Source organism: Peromyscus leucopus, chromosome 1, assembly GCF_004664715.2.
Source record: "Peromyscus leucopus breed LL Stock chromosome 1, UCI_PerLeu_2.1, whole genome shotgun sequence".
NCBI classification, from domain to species: domain Eukaryota; kingdom Metazoa; phylum Chordata; class Mammalia; order Rodentia; family Cricetidae; genus Peromyscus; species Peromyscus leucopus.
In genome coordinates, this window is record NC_051063.1 from 166280433 (window position 1) to 166300064 (window position 19632).

Here is a 19632-nt window from a genome sequence, read left to right on the forward strand (position 1 = left end):
CAAAGGTGACCTGGGAGCCGGGAAGACGGCTCAGTGGGTAAGAAGTGTGCCCCCAAGCCTGGGGCCTCCAAGCAGGAGTGAAACAGACTCCTGCAAGTTGTCCCCTGGCCTCCACACATGCAGTGTGACACCACACATCCCCCTCGGTGCACACTGGAGAGAGAGCTCAGCATCTGAGAGAGCTTCTGGTGACCCATGAGGACCAGAGCTCAGAACCCACCACCCTGTAACAGACCAAGTAGCCTGAATCTGCTGTAATTCCAGTGCCAGAGCTGGAAGAGAAGGAAGGATCCCTGGGACTTGCCAGCTTCCAGCCCAGCTGGGAAAATGTGAGGCCTAGGTTCAGGGAGAGATCCTGCCTCAAAGAATAGACAGAGTTCCAGGGGGCACCCAGCTTCTTCTTCGGGCCTTTGCACGCATAGGCATAAGGACCCCACACAGATGCACACAGGGCCACACATTCATGCTACGCCCACAGCTGTGACACCTGTGTAGCTGTAGCAAAGCTTGAAAGCTTGCCGCTGTACTAGAGTCTGGCAGCTAAAGGGCTGAGGTTGAAGCTTCCTGGAGCGAGACCTCAGGCAGTTTCCCCACATCCAACGGTCGTCATGCGGCCTGAGGATCTCAGGGCGACAGTCCTTGTTTGCGCTAATCATGCTTTTTCTCTGTATGTCTTTTCTGTGTTGGGGGGAGTGAATCATGAAGGAAAGAAACAACTTTGGAGTGATTTGCCTTTTATGGAAAGGCTAGCCAGGACTAGAAAGCCTTGGTGCCTTTATAGTAAAAAAGGAAGTCAACAAATCATAGAAAATATGAAGCCAGCCCTAAGGTATTGGTATAGAAGGGTATATGACAATTAGAAAGATAGATGAGTGTATAAATGAAATTATACAAAGAGTATATAGAGGGTGAGTTAAACCTTGGCTGGTAAAAGTCTGGGTCTCACAGATGTGGTCTTTGGCGCGAGACAGATTTCACAAAATTCTGAGATCATGCCCTTAAGCAACAACCACAATGAACTCCAAGCTGCGGAAGTGATACACAGAAATAGATATTAAAGTGCTTTGCTATTGTCTACACAGAAATAGATATTGATATATTTTGCTATTGTCTTTTGCTGATCCTGTGAAATTGTAAAAGTTTGCTGATTCTGAGTAATTGTAAAAATTAACAGTCTGATGTAATCCCCTGCCAAGTTCCTTGATTGTAAAAGAATATAAGCACTGGTTTTACAGAAGTAAATCCACAGCAGCACAACAATCCCTTGTGTGTCTGTCTGTCATTTTCCTCGCCGATTCCTGACTTCTCCTCGAGCCTTCTCCCTGGTTCTCCCGCAGTGGTGGTCTCCCTCTGGGTGGTCTGCGGCAGGTGGCGCCCGAACAGGGACCTGAAGGACAGGTAATCTTTCCTCTCTTTTCTTTCCTCTAAAGTCAGGTACGGTTCTTACCAGGGAGCTGCAGTCCCGCCGGTAAAGGATCACCGGTTAAGAGTAAGTAATCAAGGAATCATGGGGCACTCATTGACTAAGAGTGAGAAAATGTTGGTTACTATTATACAGCGCATGTTAACCAAATCAGGGTTCCGGACATCAGTTTCAGATGTGGAACAGTTTATTGAATTTCTAAGAAAGACTAGCCCTTGGTTCGTTGAGGAAGGCTCCTTGACTTTAGATGAATGGAAGAGAGTGGGGATAGAGATGTGTAAATATGTACAGACAAATGGTGAGAAGACTCTGCCTCCACAGGCATTTCAATTGTGGTTTCATTTGAGGGATCTCTTGTCAGAGACAACCCCATTTCAGGAACTTTGCAGAGAAACCGCTTCTGATCAGGGGGAATCCCCTATTTATGCAGAAGTAGGCCAGGAGGAAGGAGACGAGGGAGAATATATGCCGCTCACTGCCTCTGCTCCTCCTCTGCAGTATAGCACTATTTTAGAAGACAAAAATGATGATTGGGGTCTTGATGATCAACAAGCAGAGCAGGAATGGGAAGATGATTATCGGGATCATTCTGATAATCCCCGATCTTTTAAGGTGCCTGGCGCTGCGGCCAGTCAGCGGCCCGTGCCAAAACCCAGGAAGCATCCTCCTCTGCCACCTGTTGGCTTCCAAGGGGCCATGGCAGAGGCACGCAGGACGGGGGACGCCTCTTTTGGGATCTCTCCTGTTACAGAATCATGGGATGATGAGGGTCCTGTATGGGAGCCCCTCTCATTAAAGGTGTTAAAAGAATTGCAATCTGCAGTAAAGAGTGTTGGGGCTTCTGCTCCCTACACACTGCAAGTAGTGGATGTGGTTGCCAGCTCTTGGTTAACACCCTATGACTGGATGCAAACCGCAAAAGTCACTCTCAGCCCCGGGGATTATATCCTCTGGAGGACTGAGTATGAAGACAGAAGTAAAGAAACTGTGGTACAATCCCTCAGAAAACGTGGCCCTAAGCCCACTATGTCAATGCTTATGGGGACAGAGGATTACACCACCCCACAATCTCAGACCAAGATACCTAGAGATATCTTGCAGTTGATAACAACCAACGCCGTACAATCATGGCGTAAGATTCCTCCTCAGGGAACCAAAGGAGGAGCATTGGCTAACATTAGACAAGGTACTGAAGAGTCTTATCCAGAGTATATAGCTAGACTTGAGGAAGCTGTTTCTAGAATGCTCCCTCCCTCTGAGGGAACGGACATTCTTTTAAAGCAGCTAGCCTGGGAAAATGCCAATGCTCTCTGTCAGGATCTGATTAGGCCAATCAGAAAAACAGGAACCCTGCAAGATTACATAAAAGCATGCCAAGATGCCTCACCGGTTGTAGTGCAAGGAATGGCCTACGCCGCAGCAATGAAAGGACAAGAATTTAGCGCCTATGTAAAACAGACATATGGGAATGGCAAGAAGGCCACCCAATCTCCTACTTGTTTTCAATGTGGGAAAGAAGGACATATGCAAAAAGATTACAGGCAGGGAAACAGAACAGGACCCAGAAAGGGGGCTCCTGGCCTGTGCCCTCGCTGCAAAAAAGGTAGACATTGGAGAAATGAGTGCAAATCAAAGTTTCATAAGGATGGAACTCCCCTAGGTAGGGGAGGTTCCGATGATGATCTAAAAGAGACAAAAAACTAGGTCAGGGGTGTTCTCCTAACCCCGCACCCAAGGGAGAGGAGGCCAAGAAAAGGGCACCTCCCTCAGGGTTAAACCCTGATGCTCCAAAATTTACTATTCATGATTTGCCAAGAGCAACTCCAGACAGTGCCGGCTTGGATCTTGCTAGCACTAAGGATAAGATATTATCCAAATGGGATAGAGTGACATTGGTCCCCACTAATGTGAAGGGCACTTTGTTGCCACAAACTGTAGGACTAGTCATTGGACGAAGTTCCAATTATCAAAAGAATTTTGAAGTCCTACCAGGAGTTATTGATGCAGATACAGAAAATACAATCAAGGTTATGGTGAAACCATTAGCTGAAACTATACAAATTCATAAAGGACAGAGGCTAGCTCAATTGATTCTTTTGCCTTTTGTTAAGTTACCCAATCCTGTTATTAAAGCTGCTCGAGGGCAAGGACAGTTTGGATCCACTGGAGGTGCATTCATGATACAGGATCTCGGAGAGAGACCCTTTAAATGTATTATGATCCAAGACCTTGGGGAAAGACCTTTTAAATATATCATATTGAATGGAAGGAAATTCAGGGGTCTGATGGACACTGGTGCAGACCGGACATGCATTGCGGCCTCTGACTGGCCCAGCAGTTGGCCTGTCCATAAGACTGGATCCTCTTTGCTAGGATTAGGCTCTGCTTCAGGAGTCATGCAAAGCACTGCATTGTTGAAATGGAAAAGTGAAGGCAGGGGAGGACGAATACAGCCTTATGTACTTCCCTCTCTCCCATTTCCCTTATGGGGAAGAGACATGCTAGACTCCATGGACATAAAATTGGTAACATCAGATCAGATTAGTGATCAGAATTTTTCATAGGGGCCACTGCAGAACATCTTTATGCAGATAAGATAGAATGGCTTACTCAGGAGCCTGTATGGGTGAGTCAGTGGCCCCTTACAACAGAAAAAATACAGGCTCTGGAACAATTAGTACAAGAACAACTACAAAAAGGACATATAATAGAATCCAATAGTCCATGGAATACTCCTGTCTTTGTTATTAAGAAAAAAATCAGGAAAATGGAGGTTATTACAGGACCTTAGAGCCATTAATGCAGTTATGAAGGATATGGGGCCTTTGCAGCCAGGCCTCCCCTCACCAGTGGCTGTACCACAAGGATGACATATAATTGTCATTGATTTACAGGATTGTTTCTTTACCATTAAACTTAATCCCTCAGATAGTGAATATTTTGCTTTCAGTGTTCCTTCTGAAAAAGGTATCAATGGGTAACTTTACCACAAGGAATAAAAAATTCACCCACACTATGTCAAAAATTTGTGGATCTGGCCTTACAAAAAATAAGATTGGCGGCTGGGCGTTGGTGGCGCACACCTTTAATCCCAGCACTCGGGAGGCAGAGCCAGGCGGATCTCTGTGAGTTTGAGGCCAGCCTGGGCTACCAAGTGAGTTCCAGGAAAGGCGCAAAGCTACACAGAGAAACCCTGTCTCGAAAAACCAAAAAAAAAAAAAAAAAAAAGAAAAAATATTAGAAAAAACTATTGAAGCATTAACCCTATATGGCCTTGTGATAGCTCCTGACAAGGTACAAAGGGGCCGACCATTAAATTATTTGGGTCAAGTTATTAAGGAAGATTATATTACTTCCCAAAAAATCTCCATCAGGAGGGATAAATTAAAGACTTTAAATGATTTCCAAAAACTTCTAGGGGACATTAACTGGCTTAGACCTTACTTAAAAATTACCACTGGTATGTTAAGTCCGTTGTATTCCATTCTTCATGGTGATGCAGATCCAAAATCAAAACGGGAATTGACCAAAAAAGCTATTGAGGCTTTACAATTAGTAGAACAAGCCTTAACTAAAGCCAGAGTACAACAGATAAATTATGAAAAACCTTGGTCTTTGCTAATTTTTGCAACTTCCTATACACCTACTGCCTGCCTTTGGCAGGACGGAGTGCTGGAATGGTTGCATTTACCACATACTCAGGCAAAAATGTTAGATGATTACCCTTATTTATGTTCCCTATTAATAAATAAAGGTCATAATCGGTCCAGGGAATTATTTGGCAGAGAGCCTCATATTATTATCATTCCATATAATAAAGCACAGCTGGAAAATTTATATCAATTCAATAAAGATTGGATATTGGCATTACAAAACTATACAGGCCAAATATTGTATCATTACCCTAGACATCCTATAATAGAATTTGCAAGGCATGTGGAACTGATATTTCCTGTCTGGTTCTCTCACAGCCCCCTAGATCATGCTGTAAATATCTTTACAGACGGTTCTTCCACAGGAAGCTGCGGTTTTCACCCAGACACATGGGCTGTGGGGAGAGAAAGGAGAGAAGACTTCTGCACAGCAAGCAGAAATAAGAGCTGTTATTTTAGCTTTTGAGAAGTTTCCTCAGGAGCTTAACCTTTTTACAGATTCTAAATATATAGCTAATTTGTTTCCAGCATTAGAAACTGCTCTTTTATCAGGGAAGTCCCCTATTTTACCATTTTTACAAAAATTACAAAATTTGGTACACAATAGATCACAAAAATTTTATGTGGGACACATAAGGGGACATAACAAATTACCTGGCCCACTGGCTCAAGGAAATGCTATGACAGATCTACTAACACAGAATTCTTTAGGGGCCTTTTCTATACAAGAGGCTCAACAGAGTCATGCAATGCATCATCAGAATGCATCTGCTTTGAGGAAAATGTTCTCTATAACAAGAGAACAAACAAGACAAATAGTGAGGGAATGTACACATTGCCCTCCTATTCATCATCCACAAAAAATGGGTGTAAACCCTAGAGGTTTAAAACCAAATGTCATTTGGCAAATGGATGTGACTCATATTTCCTCCTTTGGTAGGATGGGATATGTCCATGTTACAGTGGACACTTATTCTCACTTCACTTTTGCCTCAGCCAGGACTGGAGAAGCAGTCAAAGATGTGGTTCAACATCTCACGCAATGCTTTCAGATTATGGGCCTTCCATCACAAATAAAGACAGATAATGGGCCAGCATATACTTCAAAAGCATTTGAACAATTCTGCAACCAGTGGGGAATTGCCCACACTACAGGAATACCCTATAATCCACAGGGACAAGCTATTATAAAAAGGACTCATCAAAATCTAAAGCTACAAATAGAGAGGCTGCAAGCCTCAAATGGGTACTTTACTCCTCATCATGTTTTATCTCATGCCCTATTTGTGCTTAATCATCTTAATACTAATGACAAAGGACTCACTGCAGCCCTAATTCACTGGGATCGTGAGTTCCACAGTATACCTCTGCCATTGGTGTACTGGAAAGATTTATTGTCTGGCACATGGAAGGGACCGGATGTCCTCATAACCGGGGGACGAGGGTATGCTTGTGTCTTTCCACAGGATGCCGATTCCCCTATCTGGATCCCGGATCGCCTTATCCGACCTGCAAAGGGAGAAAAGGCGCAAGCGCCACCGGAGAAAGCAACAGAGGAAGCTGCTGACATAAATGAAGAAGATGAAACTCGGCGGCGGCGAGAAACCGAAAGTGACTTGGTCGCAGATTCAGCTTCTTACTCGGGACACGAAGAAGCTGCTGATTGAGCAAGGAAAACCCCTCACCGCTTCATTTTATTTCACTGCCCTTTTGTCTTTGCTCTGTGCTCCGCTACCGATAGCTCAGGGAGTTTCCTATTGGGCGTATGTTCCTAATCCCCCAATCATTCAGCCTGTGGGATGGTTAGATCGGGAACCCATCAAAGTGTTGACAAATGATTCAGTCAGGTTGGGTGGAGCTCAAGATTCTAACGCTCGAAGAAGCTCCTCCTCTCTTATAAATTTTGAAGGCAGAGCAGATTCACTACCAATCTGCCTGACGCTGCAAGGGAAAGTGCCTTACGGCTGCTTTCCCACATCTTATAGAACCTTCCTGACTGACGGTCCAGACAAAGCGAATGCTGGTAGGCGATGGGTTTGGGAGCTACGGATACAAACTTGAGGAGACAGACTGTATAGAGATAATTTTACTCAAGTTAATGCTATTCCTATAACTCCTTGCATTCAAAAATATAGAAACAAGGATCAATTTTGGGATTCTTCCTTGTCAAAGTTTCCAGCTTGGTTGACTTGTGGCTTTCCTAATGCTGCTGCGTGGTATGAACCACGGGGGTCTTTGGATGTGCTTAAAGTTTGGGACTACTCTAATTCTAATGACAATGGAGAGACCTATAAAGATTACTTGAATACTCATAAAGAGAAATTTCATGAGTATGTCTTTGAGGGACATGGAGAGCCCCTTAGGAGATGGTTTTCTCCAGGCCTTGTGGAGCCCACCTGGTTTGCAAAACAGGGCAACATCACTAGAAAACATTCTGATTTGTTTAGGCTTGTTACAACTGCCAATATGATGCTAGAGAAAAAACCTAACCATACTCAACCAGAGGCCATTGGTCTTCGAGCCTGCGTATCCTACCCTAATGCTTTACTTTTGACACAATCTTCCTTTGTTAATATTTCACAGGATGGTAATTCATTTCGGATAATTTGTAGTTCTTGTAAATTGACAAATTGTATCACTTCCTCAGAGCGGAAAGAGTTGGGAACTGTGATTATGGTTTGGCGACCTCCTTTTGTCATGTTGCCTGTGGAACTAGGCCCTGAGCCTTGGTATGATAATTCAGCCTTACAGGTATTGAGTACTTTGAGAGATTTGATTCGGCCAAAACGGTTTGTTGCTGCATTAATTTTGGGCATTACTGCATTGATTTCTATAATTACTACTTTTGCTATTGCAACTACAGCTCTAGTTCAAGAAATTCATACTGCTCATTATGTGAATACTCTTAGTAAGAATATTACTATGGCTCTGCTCGAGCAGGAGGCTATAGATAAAAAATTAGAGTCAAAAATTAATGTTTTAGAAGAAGTGGTTTTGGCTTTAGGACAAGATATTTCTAACCTCAAGACCACAATGTTTGCTCGCTGCCATGGTAATTTTAAGTCCATCTGTGTTACTCCATTACCTTATAATACTTCTCAGCCTTGGGAAAAGGTCAAGGCCCACCTGCAAGGTGTCTGGCAAGATACAGATATTACTCATGATTTAGATACACTTCAGAAAGATATCTCAGCTATGAGTCAGGCTCATTTGCAGATAGGAGGTTTACAAGACCTAGCTTCAGAAATAGAAAAGGGAATCAAAGATTTGAATCCGATGGATTGGCTGCAATATTTTATAGTCATTGGAGTGCTTATTTTACTGGTGGTGCTTGTCATCTTTCTTTTCCCCTGTCTCATTAAATGTCTCTATACTTCTGTAAAAACAGTGCAACAGGACGTGTTCGAGCTTCATTTTAAAAACAGAAAAGGGGGAACTGCTACGCCCACAGCTGTGACTCCTGTGTAGCTGTAGCAAAGCTTGAAAGCTTGCCGCTGTACTAGAGTCTGGCAGCTAAAGGGCTGAGGTTGAAGCTTCCTGGAGCGAGACCTCAGGCAGTTTCCCCATTTCCAACGGTCGTCATGCGGCCTGAGGATCTCAGGGCAACAGTCCTTGTTTGCGCTAATCATGCTTTTTCTCTGTATGTCTTTTCTGTGTCAGGGGGAGTGAATCATGAAGGAAAGAAACAACTTTGGAGTGATTTGCCTTTCATGGAAAGGCTAGCCAGGACTAGAAAGCCTTGTTGCCTTTATAGTAAAAAAGAAAGTCAACAAATCATAGAAAATATGAAGCCAGCCCTAAGGTATTGGTATAGAAGGGTATATGACAATTAGAAAGATAGATGAGTGTATAAATGAAATTATACAAAGAGTATATGGAGGGTGAGTTAAGCCTTGGCTGGTAAAAGTCTGGGTCTCACAGATGTGGTCTTTGGCGCGAGACAGATTTCACAAAATTCTGAGATCATGCCCTTAAGCAACAACCACAATGAACTCCAAGCTGCGGAAGTGATACACAGAAATAGATATTAAAGTGCTTTGCTATTGTCTACACAGAAATAGATATTGATATATTTTACTATTGTCTTTTGCTGATCCTGTGAAATTGTAAAAGTTTGCTGATTCTGAGTAATTGTAAAAATTAACAGTCTGATGTAATCCCCTGCCAAGTTCCTTGATTGTAAAAGAATATAAGCACTGGTTTTACAGAAGTAAATCCACAGCAGCACAACAATCCCTTGTGTGTCTGTCTGTCATTTTCCTCGCCGATTCCTGACTTCTCCTCGAGCCTTCTCCCTGGTTCTCCCGCAGTGGTGGTCTCCCTCTGGGTGGTCTGCGGCACATTCACAAATACTAACACGAATAAATGATACATATTTCGTTTGAAAAGCTGAACCCACTGATTACAAAAGGGGACGTGGCTGGAGAGATTGCTCAGTGGTTAAGAGCACTCACTACAAAGGACCTGGTTTAATTCCCAGCACCGATGTTGGGCACTGCACAAACTACCCATAATTACAGTTACCAGGGATCCAACACCCTCCATTGACACCTGCAGACAGGTCTCAGGCACACACACACACAGAGAGAGAGAGAGAGAGAGAGAGAGAGAGAGAGAGAGAGAGAGAGAAATTCCTTCCCAGAAGAAGACGTAAGCAAGAACTATATTCCTCCTTCCTAAGGTCCCAATGACAAACCGAGGCATAACTCCACTACAGTTCATTCTGGAGAAGCCAGTGAGTCACTGGGTTTCCTTACAAAGCATAGATGAGGAATTAGTTTTAGGGGTGTGTGCTCCTCTCCCAATAGGCTACACCTGAAAAAACCCTCTACTCAGCAAGGATGAGACCTGTCCCGTACTTTACAAATGGAGCTTGTCCTGGTATTCACCTGTCTATATACTCTAGCCCCCCGCAGAGGTCATGTGCAATAAGGGGAGCATTACAGGCAACCAGCGGTGAGGAGCAGCTGGGTACTTAGGTGAGGGTCTCTGACCCACCCCACCACTCCATGATGAGTTAACAAGCCCAGCTGGGAGAACCCTTTTGCTGAACGCTCCGAGTGGCAGTTGCTTGGCTCAGAGGCTAGTCACAAACAAAAGCATAAAATGAAGTAAAAAAATAAAGCTTGTTTTAAGAAAATGGCATGGGACAGAAAGCATCCTAGAAGGTCACTTTATCTACAAACAAACGAAGCAAAACCAACCAACCAACCAAACAACTCTCAATGGGCCAGAGGGAGGGAGGGGCTGGGTCCTGGGAAGGGTGGGAGGGGCTGAGCCCTGGGAAGGGAGGGAGGGGCTGGGCCCTGGGAAGGGAGGGAGGGGCTGGGCCCTGGGAAGGGAGGGAGGGGCTGGGCCCTGGGAAGGGTGGGAGGGGCTGAGCCCTGGGAAGGGAGGGAGGGGCTGGGCCCTGGGAAGGGTGGGAGGGGCTGAGCCCTGGGAAGGGAGGGAGGGGCTGAGCCCTGGGAAGGGAGGGAGGGGCTGAGCCCTGGGAAGGGTGGGAGAGGCTGGGCCCTGGGGAGGGAGGGGCTGGGCCCTGGGAAGGGAGGGGCTGCACATTGCTCAAGATTTAAAGACGGGGGGCCTCTGATTGAGCAGCTTTAGGACCGTAAGAGTCTGATTTTGTTTTTGTTTTTATTCCCTTTGAAAAACTGGGACTCAGCCTCGTGCCAGCTTAGTAAACACTCTCTACCACTGAGCTACACCCCCTGCCTCCCTCACTGAGGGACTCTAGGCACAGAACTGGCCATCTTCCTGTCTCAGCCTTCCTGATGCTGGGGCCTAGGTCAGTGTGGGAAATCCTTCACCATCTTTATTGAAATGTGGAATTCTAAGATGTGATATCAGATGATATTTAATTTATTTATGTTTTACCAAATCACTCTTTAGTGTAGCCGCATCTGAGAAACCAAACTAGTTCTGTGTCCTGATTCTTCCTGGATCTGAGGCTTTGGGGTTTAGAAGCAGAGGAATCTGTAGCCTTTGTATGGCTCACTGTCCCAAAGGGGACTTTGATTGTGGAGGAGGAGAAGCAAGTACAAGTCAACAGGTTGGCTCCTATCTCAAAATGTGGCCTCAAATTTGCTAGTCTGCAGGGTAATCCTGGGACTGACAAATTGGGGCTGAGGGGAGCCAAAGCCAGCTAGAGCAGATCAGGGAGAGAATTTACCTGGTGTGAGCGACCTCTGGTGGTGGCAGGGAGCAACAACACCTTGGGTGTCCTTTACTCCTCAGCTAACTTAATCTCTAATTCAATTCACCCCACACACACATACTAAGCCAGCCATGTTTGTTCACAATATCATGGTAGCTACATGTGCAACCTCAAACTTTTCACTAGCTACATTAGAAAAACAAAACAATCCCGGTGTAGAGAATGGTCAGTCAGCTTTTTATTAAACCAATCAGGCGCCTTAGGCAGGCAAGTACACAAATTGAAACAAAAGCAACACACCTTTACATAATTAAACAAATACAGCATAAACAAATGTAACACATCTTTACATCATTAACAAAGGCAGCAGAAACAAATGTAACATGCCATTACACAGTTAAAGTAATACTCTGTAACATAAACATAGTTTATCTTTACATAGTTAAACATTTACATCTTTACATAGTTAAATATTCCACAACCACAAGATCTCATAATAAATGTAATTTAAAAAAAAAAAAACATTAAATGTTTGTCTGGGGAGATGGCTCACAGCATGGACTGCTCTTGCAGGGGACGTAAGTTTAATTCCCAGCATCCACATGGAGGCTCAGAGCCAGCTGTAACTCCAGGGATCTGACACCCTCTTAGATCTCCATGGGCCCTGGTACACAGACATACATGCAAGCAAACACTTCTATACATAAGACGAAAATTTTATAGCTGGGTGTGTTGGCACATGCCTTAAATCCCAGCACTCCAGAGGCCAAGGTAGTTGGATCTCTGTAAATTCAAAGCCAGCCTGGTCTACAAAGTGAGTTCCAGGACAGCCAGGACTACGTATTGAGATCCTGAAATTCACGCTCTCAGGAGACTGGGCTAGAGGATCAGGAGTCCAGAGTCATCCTCAGATGAATATAGAGTTCAAGGCCAGCTCAGGCTACATGACATACTATCTTAGAAGAGAACTAGAGAGGGAGGGAGAGAGGGAGGGCTGGAGAAAGGAAGAAAAGAAAAAGAGAAATGGGGTGGGGTGAATCTAGGAGGATTTGGGGGGAATGGAGATGAATATGATCAAAATACAATGCATGTTTATATGAAATTCTCAAAAATCACTTAATAGTGTGTGTGTGTGTGTGTGTGTGTGTGTGTGTGTGTGTGTGTGTGTGTGTGTATTCTGAGACAAGATCTCATTATGTAGCCATGGCTGTCCTGGAACTCACCATGGGGACCAGGCTGGCCTAGAACTCACAAAGATCCGCCTGTGTCTGCCTCCATAGTGCTGGGATTAAAGGTGTGCGCCACCACCACACCCGGCCTCAAAAATTAATAAAATGTTTTTAAGAGAGAAAGAGAAGGAAGAAAGAAAAGTGAGGGAAAAGGAAGGAAAAAAATCAGTTGAATTAGTGAATTTAAACGTCAGTAGGACAAGATACTTCTGTCTTTCTCAGGCTCTTGGGGACTTAGAACAGCATCCAGTAGGTGCTCAATAAGTGTGTTAAGTACCTGAATTCCAGAGTGCTAGATACCCAGCGTTCTGGGGCCTCCCCTGTGACGTCACAAAGACCCACCATGCTCCTGGCCGTGGCGCTCCTCTGCTGCCTGGGCAGTCCCGGGGGCTGGGGCTGCCTGCAGTGCGACCAGTCGGTGCTGGTTGCCCTCAACCAGCTGCGCGCGGTCATCATCCCCAAGCGCTTCCACATGGAGGGGTTGCAGGCCCGCGCGCAGGCCCTGCTGCTGGGCATGGAGGGCCCTTTCTTCAGGGACTACGCCATGAACGCCTTCGTAGGGAAAGTGGGTGTGTGCTTGGGTGCTGGGGGAGAGGCCGGGCCGTGGTGGGCCTCCTGATGTGACGCGGTCTCCCTTCTGGGCTGCAGGCTTGGATCAACTGGAGAACCTGGCCATCTCCTTCAAGAACCATACCCTGTACATAAAGGTTAACTCTTTTACAGGTAGGAGACCCTTCAGCCACCTCCTCCCTTTCCGCTTCTCCCCTGGGTAGCTAACAAAAGCGCTTGCGTGTCCTTTGCTGGGAGGCAGATGTTTGAGATTCCCGCTTTACAAAGGAGGAGAAAAACTGAGGCTCAGAGGCCGGGTGGCCTGTCCAAAGCCACCGAGTTGAAGATGTATGCGGGACACTCCGATCTCTCCAGTGCCCATCACAAGGCGTCGTCCGCCACACACACCTGTTTTCTTGAGCTTCTTAGGCACTACAGTTTTTTTAAATGAAGAGTTTGTCGATAGTTTCCTGCTGAAAGACTACATTTCTCAGCTTCCTTTGCAGACTACGGAAGTCATTTCTGCCGCATAAGAGGCAGGACCCTATCTTCCTCTGTAGGCATTCCGGCCTTCTGCCCCTCCGCGGTGAATAAACGTAGTTCCACCTAGGTCAGACCAAGGCCCCCTTTCTTTCCGCCTTCTTTCTCTGTACGGCTGTCTTTTAAATAATCTAACATTTGTAGTAACCTCCCATCAGGGAGTCTACCTGGGGCCTGTCATCCTAGAAACTCAGGAAGCTGACACAGGACCATGACTATGAATCCCGTCCGAATTAGAGTGAGTTCAAAGCCAGCTTCACAGCTCGAGAGGCTGACAAGCAGCTCTTCCCATGTGCCGGGGGTCACACACAGTCTGGGCACATATTTTAATTCCCACTTAGGAGCCTTCCAGAATTCAGATCCTTTTTGGACACTAAACGGGTCATTTTTGCAAAGGACTAAAACGAATATCTCTAAGATCTGAAACCCCCCCCCTTTTTTTTTTTTTTACTTTCTTAAAATTTAATTTGTATGGGTGTTTTTGCTTGTATTATGTGCTATGTGTGTGCAGTACCTGTGGGGGTCAGAAGAGGGCACCAGACACCAGATCCCCTGGGACTGTAGTTACAGATGGTTGTAAGCAACCACGTGGGTGCTAGGAATTGACCCTAAGTCCTTTGTAAAAGCAGCCAGTGTTGTTTTTGTTTTTTACTCTTTGAGGGGCCCACCACCCAGCTCCCAAATAAATCACATATGGAGGCTGATTCTTAATTATAAATGCCTGGCCTTAGCTTGGCTTGTTTCTAGCCAGCTTTTCTTAACTTTAAGTTAACCCAACCACTTTTTGCTTCTGGGCTTTTTCCTTTTTCTATTTCTGTATACCTTTTTTGTCCTTCTTACACTGTGTCTGGCTGTGTAGCTGGATGGCTGAGTGGCTGGCCCCTGAAGTCCTCCTCTCCTGGTTTTCTTGCTCCCTCTTTTTCTCCCAGATTTCTCCTCATATTTATTCTCTCTGCCCGCCAGCCCCACCTATCTTTTCTCCTGCCTTGCTATTGACCATTCAGCTCTTTATTAGACCATCAGGTGTTTTAGATGGGCACAGTAACACAGCTTCACAGAGTTAAACAAATGCAACATAAAAGAATGCAACACGTTTTTGCATCATTAAAAACAAGGTCCACAGGATAAACAAATGTAACACATCTTAAAATAATATTCGACAAGACAGTGTTCTTAGCCGCTGAGGCATCTCTGCAGCCCGGTTCACTCATTCTGTAAGTGGTTCAAGGCTTGGTGGGCTCTGCACTGATTAGCATCTCTTCCCTCCTCAGATGATGCTCTGCTGGAAGAGCTGGTGAGCCTCAGGGAGCATGCCGTCAAGGAACTAAAGAAAGAGCTAAAAGCCTATGAAGCAAAAGGTGTTGCCCCAATCTCCCCACCACGGTCCCTGCCCCCCAAAGTCGCCCTGTGTGACTCCCAGCATCCCCGTCCCACCAACATTCCTTCCTCTCCTCCCCTGGATTTGCCCCTTCTCTCCCCTGCTCCCTTCCCAATTAAATTCTGAAGCCACCATCCATGTCCCCATGTCACTCATATCAGCTCTCTTCTTTTTCAGCCTGTGACCACAAAATTTGTCGTGAGTCCTGCTTTTCCTGTTCACCCCCACCCTCCCACACCTTTTCCCCATTCCTCCCAAGTCAAACTCTAATGCCATACTCATTTTACCACAAAAACATGAGCCATGTCATCAAGGGAGGGTGTTTCTCTGCGTGTGTGTGTGTGTGTGTGTGTGTGTGTGTGTGTGTGTGTGTGTGTATGCTTTTGGAAGCCAGAGGGTATCATGATACCTTGGGTATCATGCCCCAGTAACCATCCACCATGTTATTTTATTTATTTATTTATTTATTTATTTATTTATTTATTTATTTAGGTTTTTCGAGACAGGGTTTCTCTGCGTAGCTTTGCACCTTTCCTGGAACTCACTTGGTAGCCCAGGCTGGCCTCGAACTCACAGAGATCCACCTACCTTTGCCTCCCAAGTGCTGGGATTAAAGGCGCGTGCCACCACCACCCAGCCATTTTTAGTTATTTTTAAATTTTGGTTATATGAGTGTTTTCAGGAACGTATGTCTATGCACCACGTAAGTGCAGTGCCCATGGAGGCTAAAAGAAGCCATCAGATTCTCTGGAACTGGAGTTACAGATGGCTGCAACCACCATGTAGGTGATAGGATCTGAGCTTGGGTCTTCTGTTGTCTGAATGATCTTTTAATTAAAAAAAATTTAAAAAAATTTAAAAAAAAGAGTCAGATATCAGAGAAACAGAACAGCCAGCCACTAGTTCTTATCTCTACGAAATCCTCAGCCGAAAGAGAAAAGTTCCTGTTTCCTCATGTCTTATATACCTTTCTCTGCCCTGCCATATTACTTCCTGGGATTAAAGTCGTGTGTGCTTCCCAAGCAAAGGCATGAGATCTCAAGTGCTGGGATTAAAGGTGTGTGCTACCACTGCCTAGCTCTGTGTCTAATGTAGAGGCTGGCTCTGTCCTCTGATCCTCAGGCAAGTTTATTAGGGTACACAATATATCACCACAGTCTTCCACAGGATTAGTAAACAATTTTAACTACTGAGTCATCTCTTTAGCCCCCACCTTGGCTTTTGAGACAGGGTCTCTTAGTGTCCCGAAGGCCACTGATTAGGCTGGCTGCCCAGTGAGCCCAGGATCCCCCTGCTGCGCCTCCTCAGAGCTGAGATTATGAGCACACACCACCACTGTCAACTTTCCTGTTCTAAGCATCTTATCCACTGAGTTATCTCTGCCTCCCTTCCCCCATTGCTTTTTATTTTGACACAAGTTCTCACTCTGTAACCCATGCTGACCTAGAACTCAGGACAATCCTCCTGCCTCAGCCTCTGCAGTGCTGTTATTTCATGAGGCACCACATTATTATTATTATCCTATTTTATTAGGGTGTGTGTGTACAATACCCATGTGGAGGTCAGAAGATAAGTTACAGGAGTTCTCTCCTTCTTCCCTAGGGGGTCTCTGGGATTGAACTCAGGTCACCAGTCTTGGTGGCAAGCACCTTTACCAGCTGCTCCATCTCACTGGCCCCTCAAGATTGACTTTTGGGGGTCTTATGAAAATGGTGTGAACTGGAGCCTGGGGCATCTGTAGCTGTAGGTGCCATAGGGTGTGTGGCATTGACAAACTCCACATCTCAATGGCTCAACGTGACAAGTGCTGCTGTCTCGGCCACATCCACAGGGAGTCCTGTAGCTCTTCAAACTTCCGCTGCCCCATGCTGGTGGTTGACACTGGCCTCTGAACTAGGGAAGCACCCGGGAAGTTTCGTGGCCTGGCATGGTACCCACCACACTTTTCATTTCCCTCTGATTCAGTGTAGGACATGTGGGCACAACTCACCACAAAAGGGTCCTGGGAAGTGTCTTCCTGTTGGCACAGGAAGAGAGGACCCAGTGAACCTGCACCACGCCCACCAGACGAGGCTCCAAGACTGGAAAGTAGCAGATTCAAAAATTAATAAATATTGGGGCCAATAAGAGAGCTCAGGAGGTAAAGGAGCTTGTTAGCTAGCTTGTCCTGAGTTCAGTCTTCAGGACCCACACAAGGAAGGAGAACAGATTCGTGCAAGTTGTTCTCTGAGCTCCGTTCATGTATGTGTATGTGCATGCACACACCAGGAAATACATAAAATGACAGCAACCGAGAAAAGGTTTGCTTAAGTGTCTACAAATGGGAAAAAATGGTGGCCGGCCTGAATCCGCCATAGAAGCTACTGAGCGAGGCTGAGGCAAGAATGTCTCAAGTTCAAAGCTAACCTGGGTAGCTTAGCAGAATGCTGTCTCAGGATTTTTAAAAAAAATGGACTTTGTGATATAGACCAGTGGTAGAGTGTCTACCTAGAATCCCCAGTGAGGGACTGAAGCGTGGCTCAGTGGTAGAGCCCTTGTCTAATGCTCAAGACCTTGGGTTCAATCCTCAGCACACCGCCCCATATCCTATGATCAGGTGACCTGACCTATGAAAATTTCATTTGACTCTTCAATGATAGAAAAATCATTTCTCAAGTGGGCATGGTGGTGCATGCCCTTAATACCAGCACTCAGGAGGCAGAAGCAGGCAGATCTCTTAGTTCAAGCCCAGCCCGGTTTATAGAGTGAGTTTCAGGACAGCCAGGGCTACACAGAGAAACCCTGTCTCAGGAAAAAAAGAAGAAGAAGAAGAAGAAGAAGAAAAAAATCATTTCTCACATGAACCATTGCTGTGCCAGGCAGCGGCTCTTCCGACGTTCAGAGGAAGGAGGGGTCCCCATCTCCTTTGTGCCTTGTTCCTCCCTGCCTTGCCAGTTCCTGGGGTCTGCTTTTCTCCACTTTTCCCTTCCCCCCTGCCCAGGCATGCTCAAAGAGGAGGTCCTGGACTGTTTACATTGCAAGAAAATCACCCCCAAATGCATCAGAGAGAAGTACTGTTATGGTAAGCTGTGGGTTTGGAAAAGCAGGGGCGGCCTGTGAGAGACAGCCATGTTCCTGTAGAGGGGGTTTCAAGGCTCCTCATGGTCCTTGTTCCTGTGGAGGTGGGTCTCAAGGCTCCCCATAAGCACTTGGGAGGCTGAGGCAGGAGGATCTGGAGTTCAAGGCCAGCCTGAGCTACATAGCTCCTGTCTGCAACTCTGCCCTGGAGTAGGATGAAGAGACAAGTAGGTTCCTGAAGCTCACTGACCAGCCTGGATGAATTTGTAAGTACTAGGTGCAGTGAGAGACCGTACATCAAAATCAGGTTAGAGAGGGATAGAAGAAAACACCTGACATCGACCTCTGGCATGCGCACGCACGCACGCACGCACGCACGCACACAATTAAGATGTGTTTTAAAGATTGGTAAATGGCTCATTGGTTAAGAGCACTGACAGTTCTTTCAATGGAACCATGTTGGATTCCCAGCACCCAGATGGCAGCTCACATGTCTGTAGCTCCAGTTCTAGAGGATGACATTGTTCCAGGCAGCTGAAGGTAACCACATGTACTTCTTCTCAGACCCACAAAGACACATAATTTTAAATATATATTTTAAAAGATCCTATCTGTGAGTCTGCAGAGCAGGTTCCAGGACAGCTAGGGCCACACAGAAAAACCCTATCTCAAAAAAAAAAAAAAAAACAAAAACAAAAAACAAAAAACAAAAAAAAAAAAAAAAAAACAAAAAAAAACCAAGAGAGAAAGAGAGAAGATCCTATCTTAGAAAACAAAGTTTATGTTTAGATATTTGTTGTTGTTGTTGTTGTTGTTTACTCTTCGCTCTATTGCTCTTTTGGGGGCCCACCACCCAGATCCCAAATAAATCACACACAGAAGCTTATTCTTAATTATAAATGCCCAGTCTTAGCTTGGCTTATTTCTAGCGAGCTTTTCTTAACTTAACCCATCTACCTTTTGCCTCTGGGCTTATATCTTCCTTTTACTTGGGTATGTCTTACTTTCACTCTTACTCTGTGGCTGGCTGGCCCGACCCCTGGAGTCCTACTCACCTTGTTCTTGCTTCTCCTCATATTTATTCTCTCTGCCTGCCAGCCCCACCCATTCTTTCTCCTGCCTTGCTATTGGCCGTTCAGTTCTTTATTAGACTATCAGGTGTTTTAGACAGGCAAAGTAACACAGCTTCACAGAGATAAACAAGTGCAACATAAAAGAGTGCAACGCACCTTTGCACCATTAAACAAATGTTCCACAGCATAAACAAATGTAACACATCTTAAAATAGTCTACGTACCCTTTTTGCCTAGCTAAAAATGAAAGACTTTAACTTTATCATAGTAAAACTATATACAACAAAAACAGTTATCAAATAAGAATTAATTTACAATATTCAGTCCATTTGTATTTAGAAAATTCAGAGAAAACACTCCGCCATCCACTCTATCTTAGTGACTCTAAAGTTTTATACATAATTTACTTTCTATCATAATCAAGGAAAACTGCAGCTATAACTACCTAGTCTTTAACTTCATCAGAGACCCAGAAGGAATTAATAATAACAGAGACATCTGCCTGGACAGTCACCCAAAGTTCCTCTGCAATGTTGGGGCATCCATCTTCAGCCCACAGTCCTAGAATATCTGGCA

The 19632-nt window shown here is 45.2% G+C and overlaps 1 protein-coding gene across 5 annotated transcripts in view; it reads left to right on the forward strand.

The window, feature by feature from the left end:
- Positions 1-469: 469 nt before the first annotated feature.
- The window catches only part of Izumo2 (IZUMO family member 2), a 28159-nt gene continuing 8996 nt past the window's right edge, over positions 470-19632 (forward strand). Inside the window, exons 1-6 of one of the 5 annotated variants that reach the window (XM_037200440.1) lie at positions 470-1398; positions 6543-7099; positions 13108-13182; positions 14820-14906; positions 15104-15124; positions 17907-17987. In XM_037200440.1, the coding sequence (XP_037056335.1) occupies positions 6649-7099; positions 13108-13182; positions 14820-14906; positions 15104-15124; positions 17907-17987 (715 nt within the window). In that variant the 5' untranslated portion in view covers positions 470-1398; positions 6543-6648. Of the gene's footprint in view, positions 1399-6542; positions 7100-12686; positions 13029-13107; positions 13183-14819; positions 14907-15103; positions 15125-17906; positions 17988-19632 lie in introns of those variants that run through there. The other 4 variants (XM_037200442.1, XM_037200447.1, XM_028858914.2 and 1 more) reach the window with 4 other exon arrangements.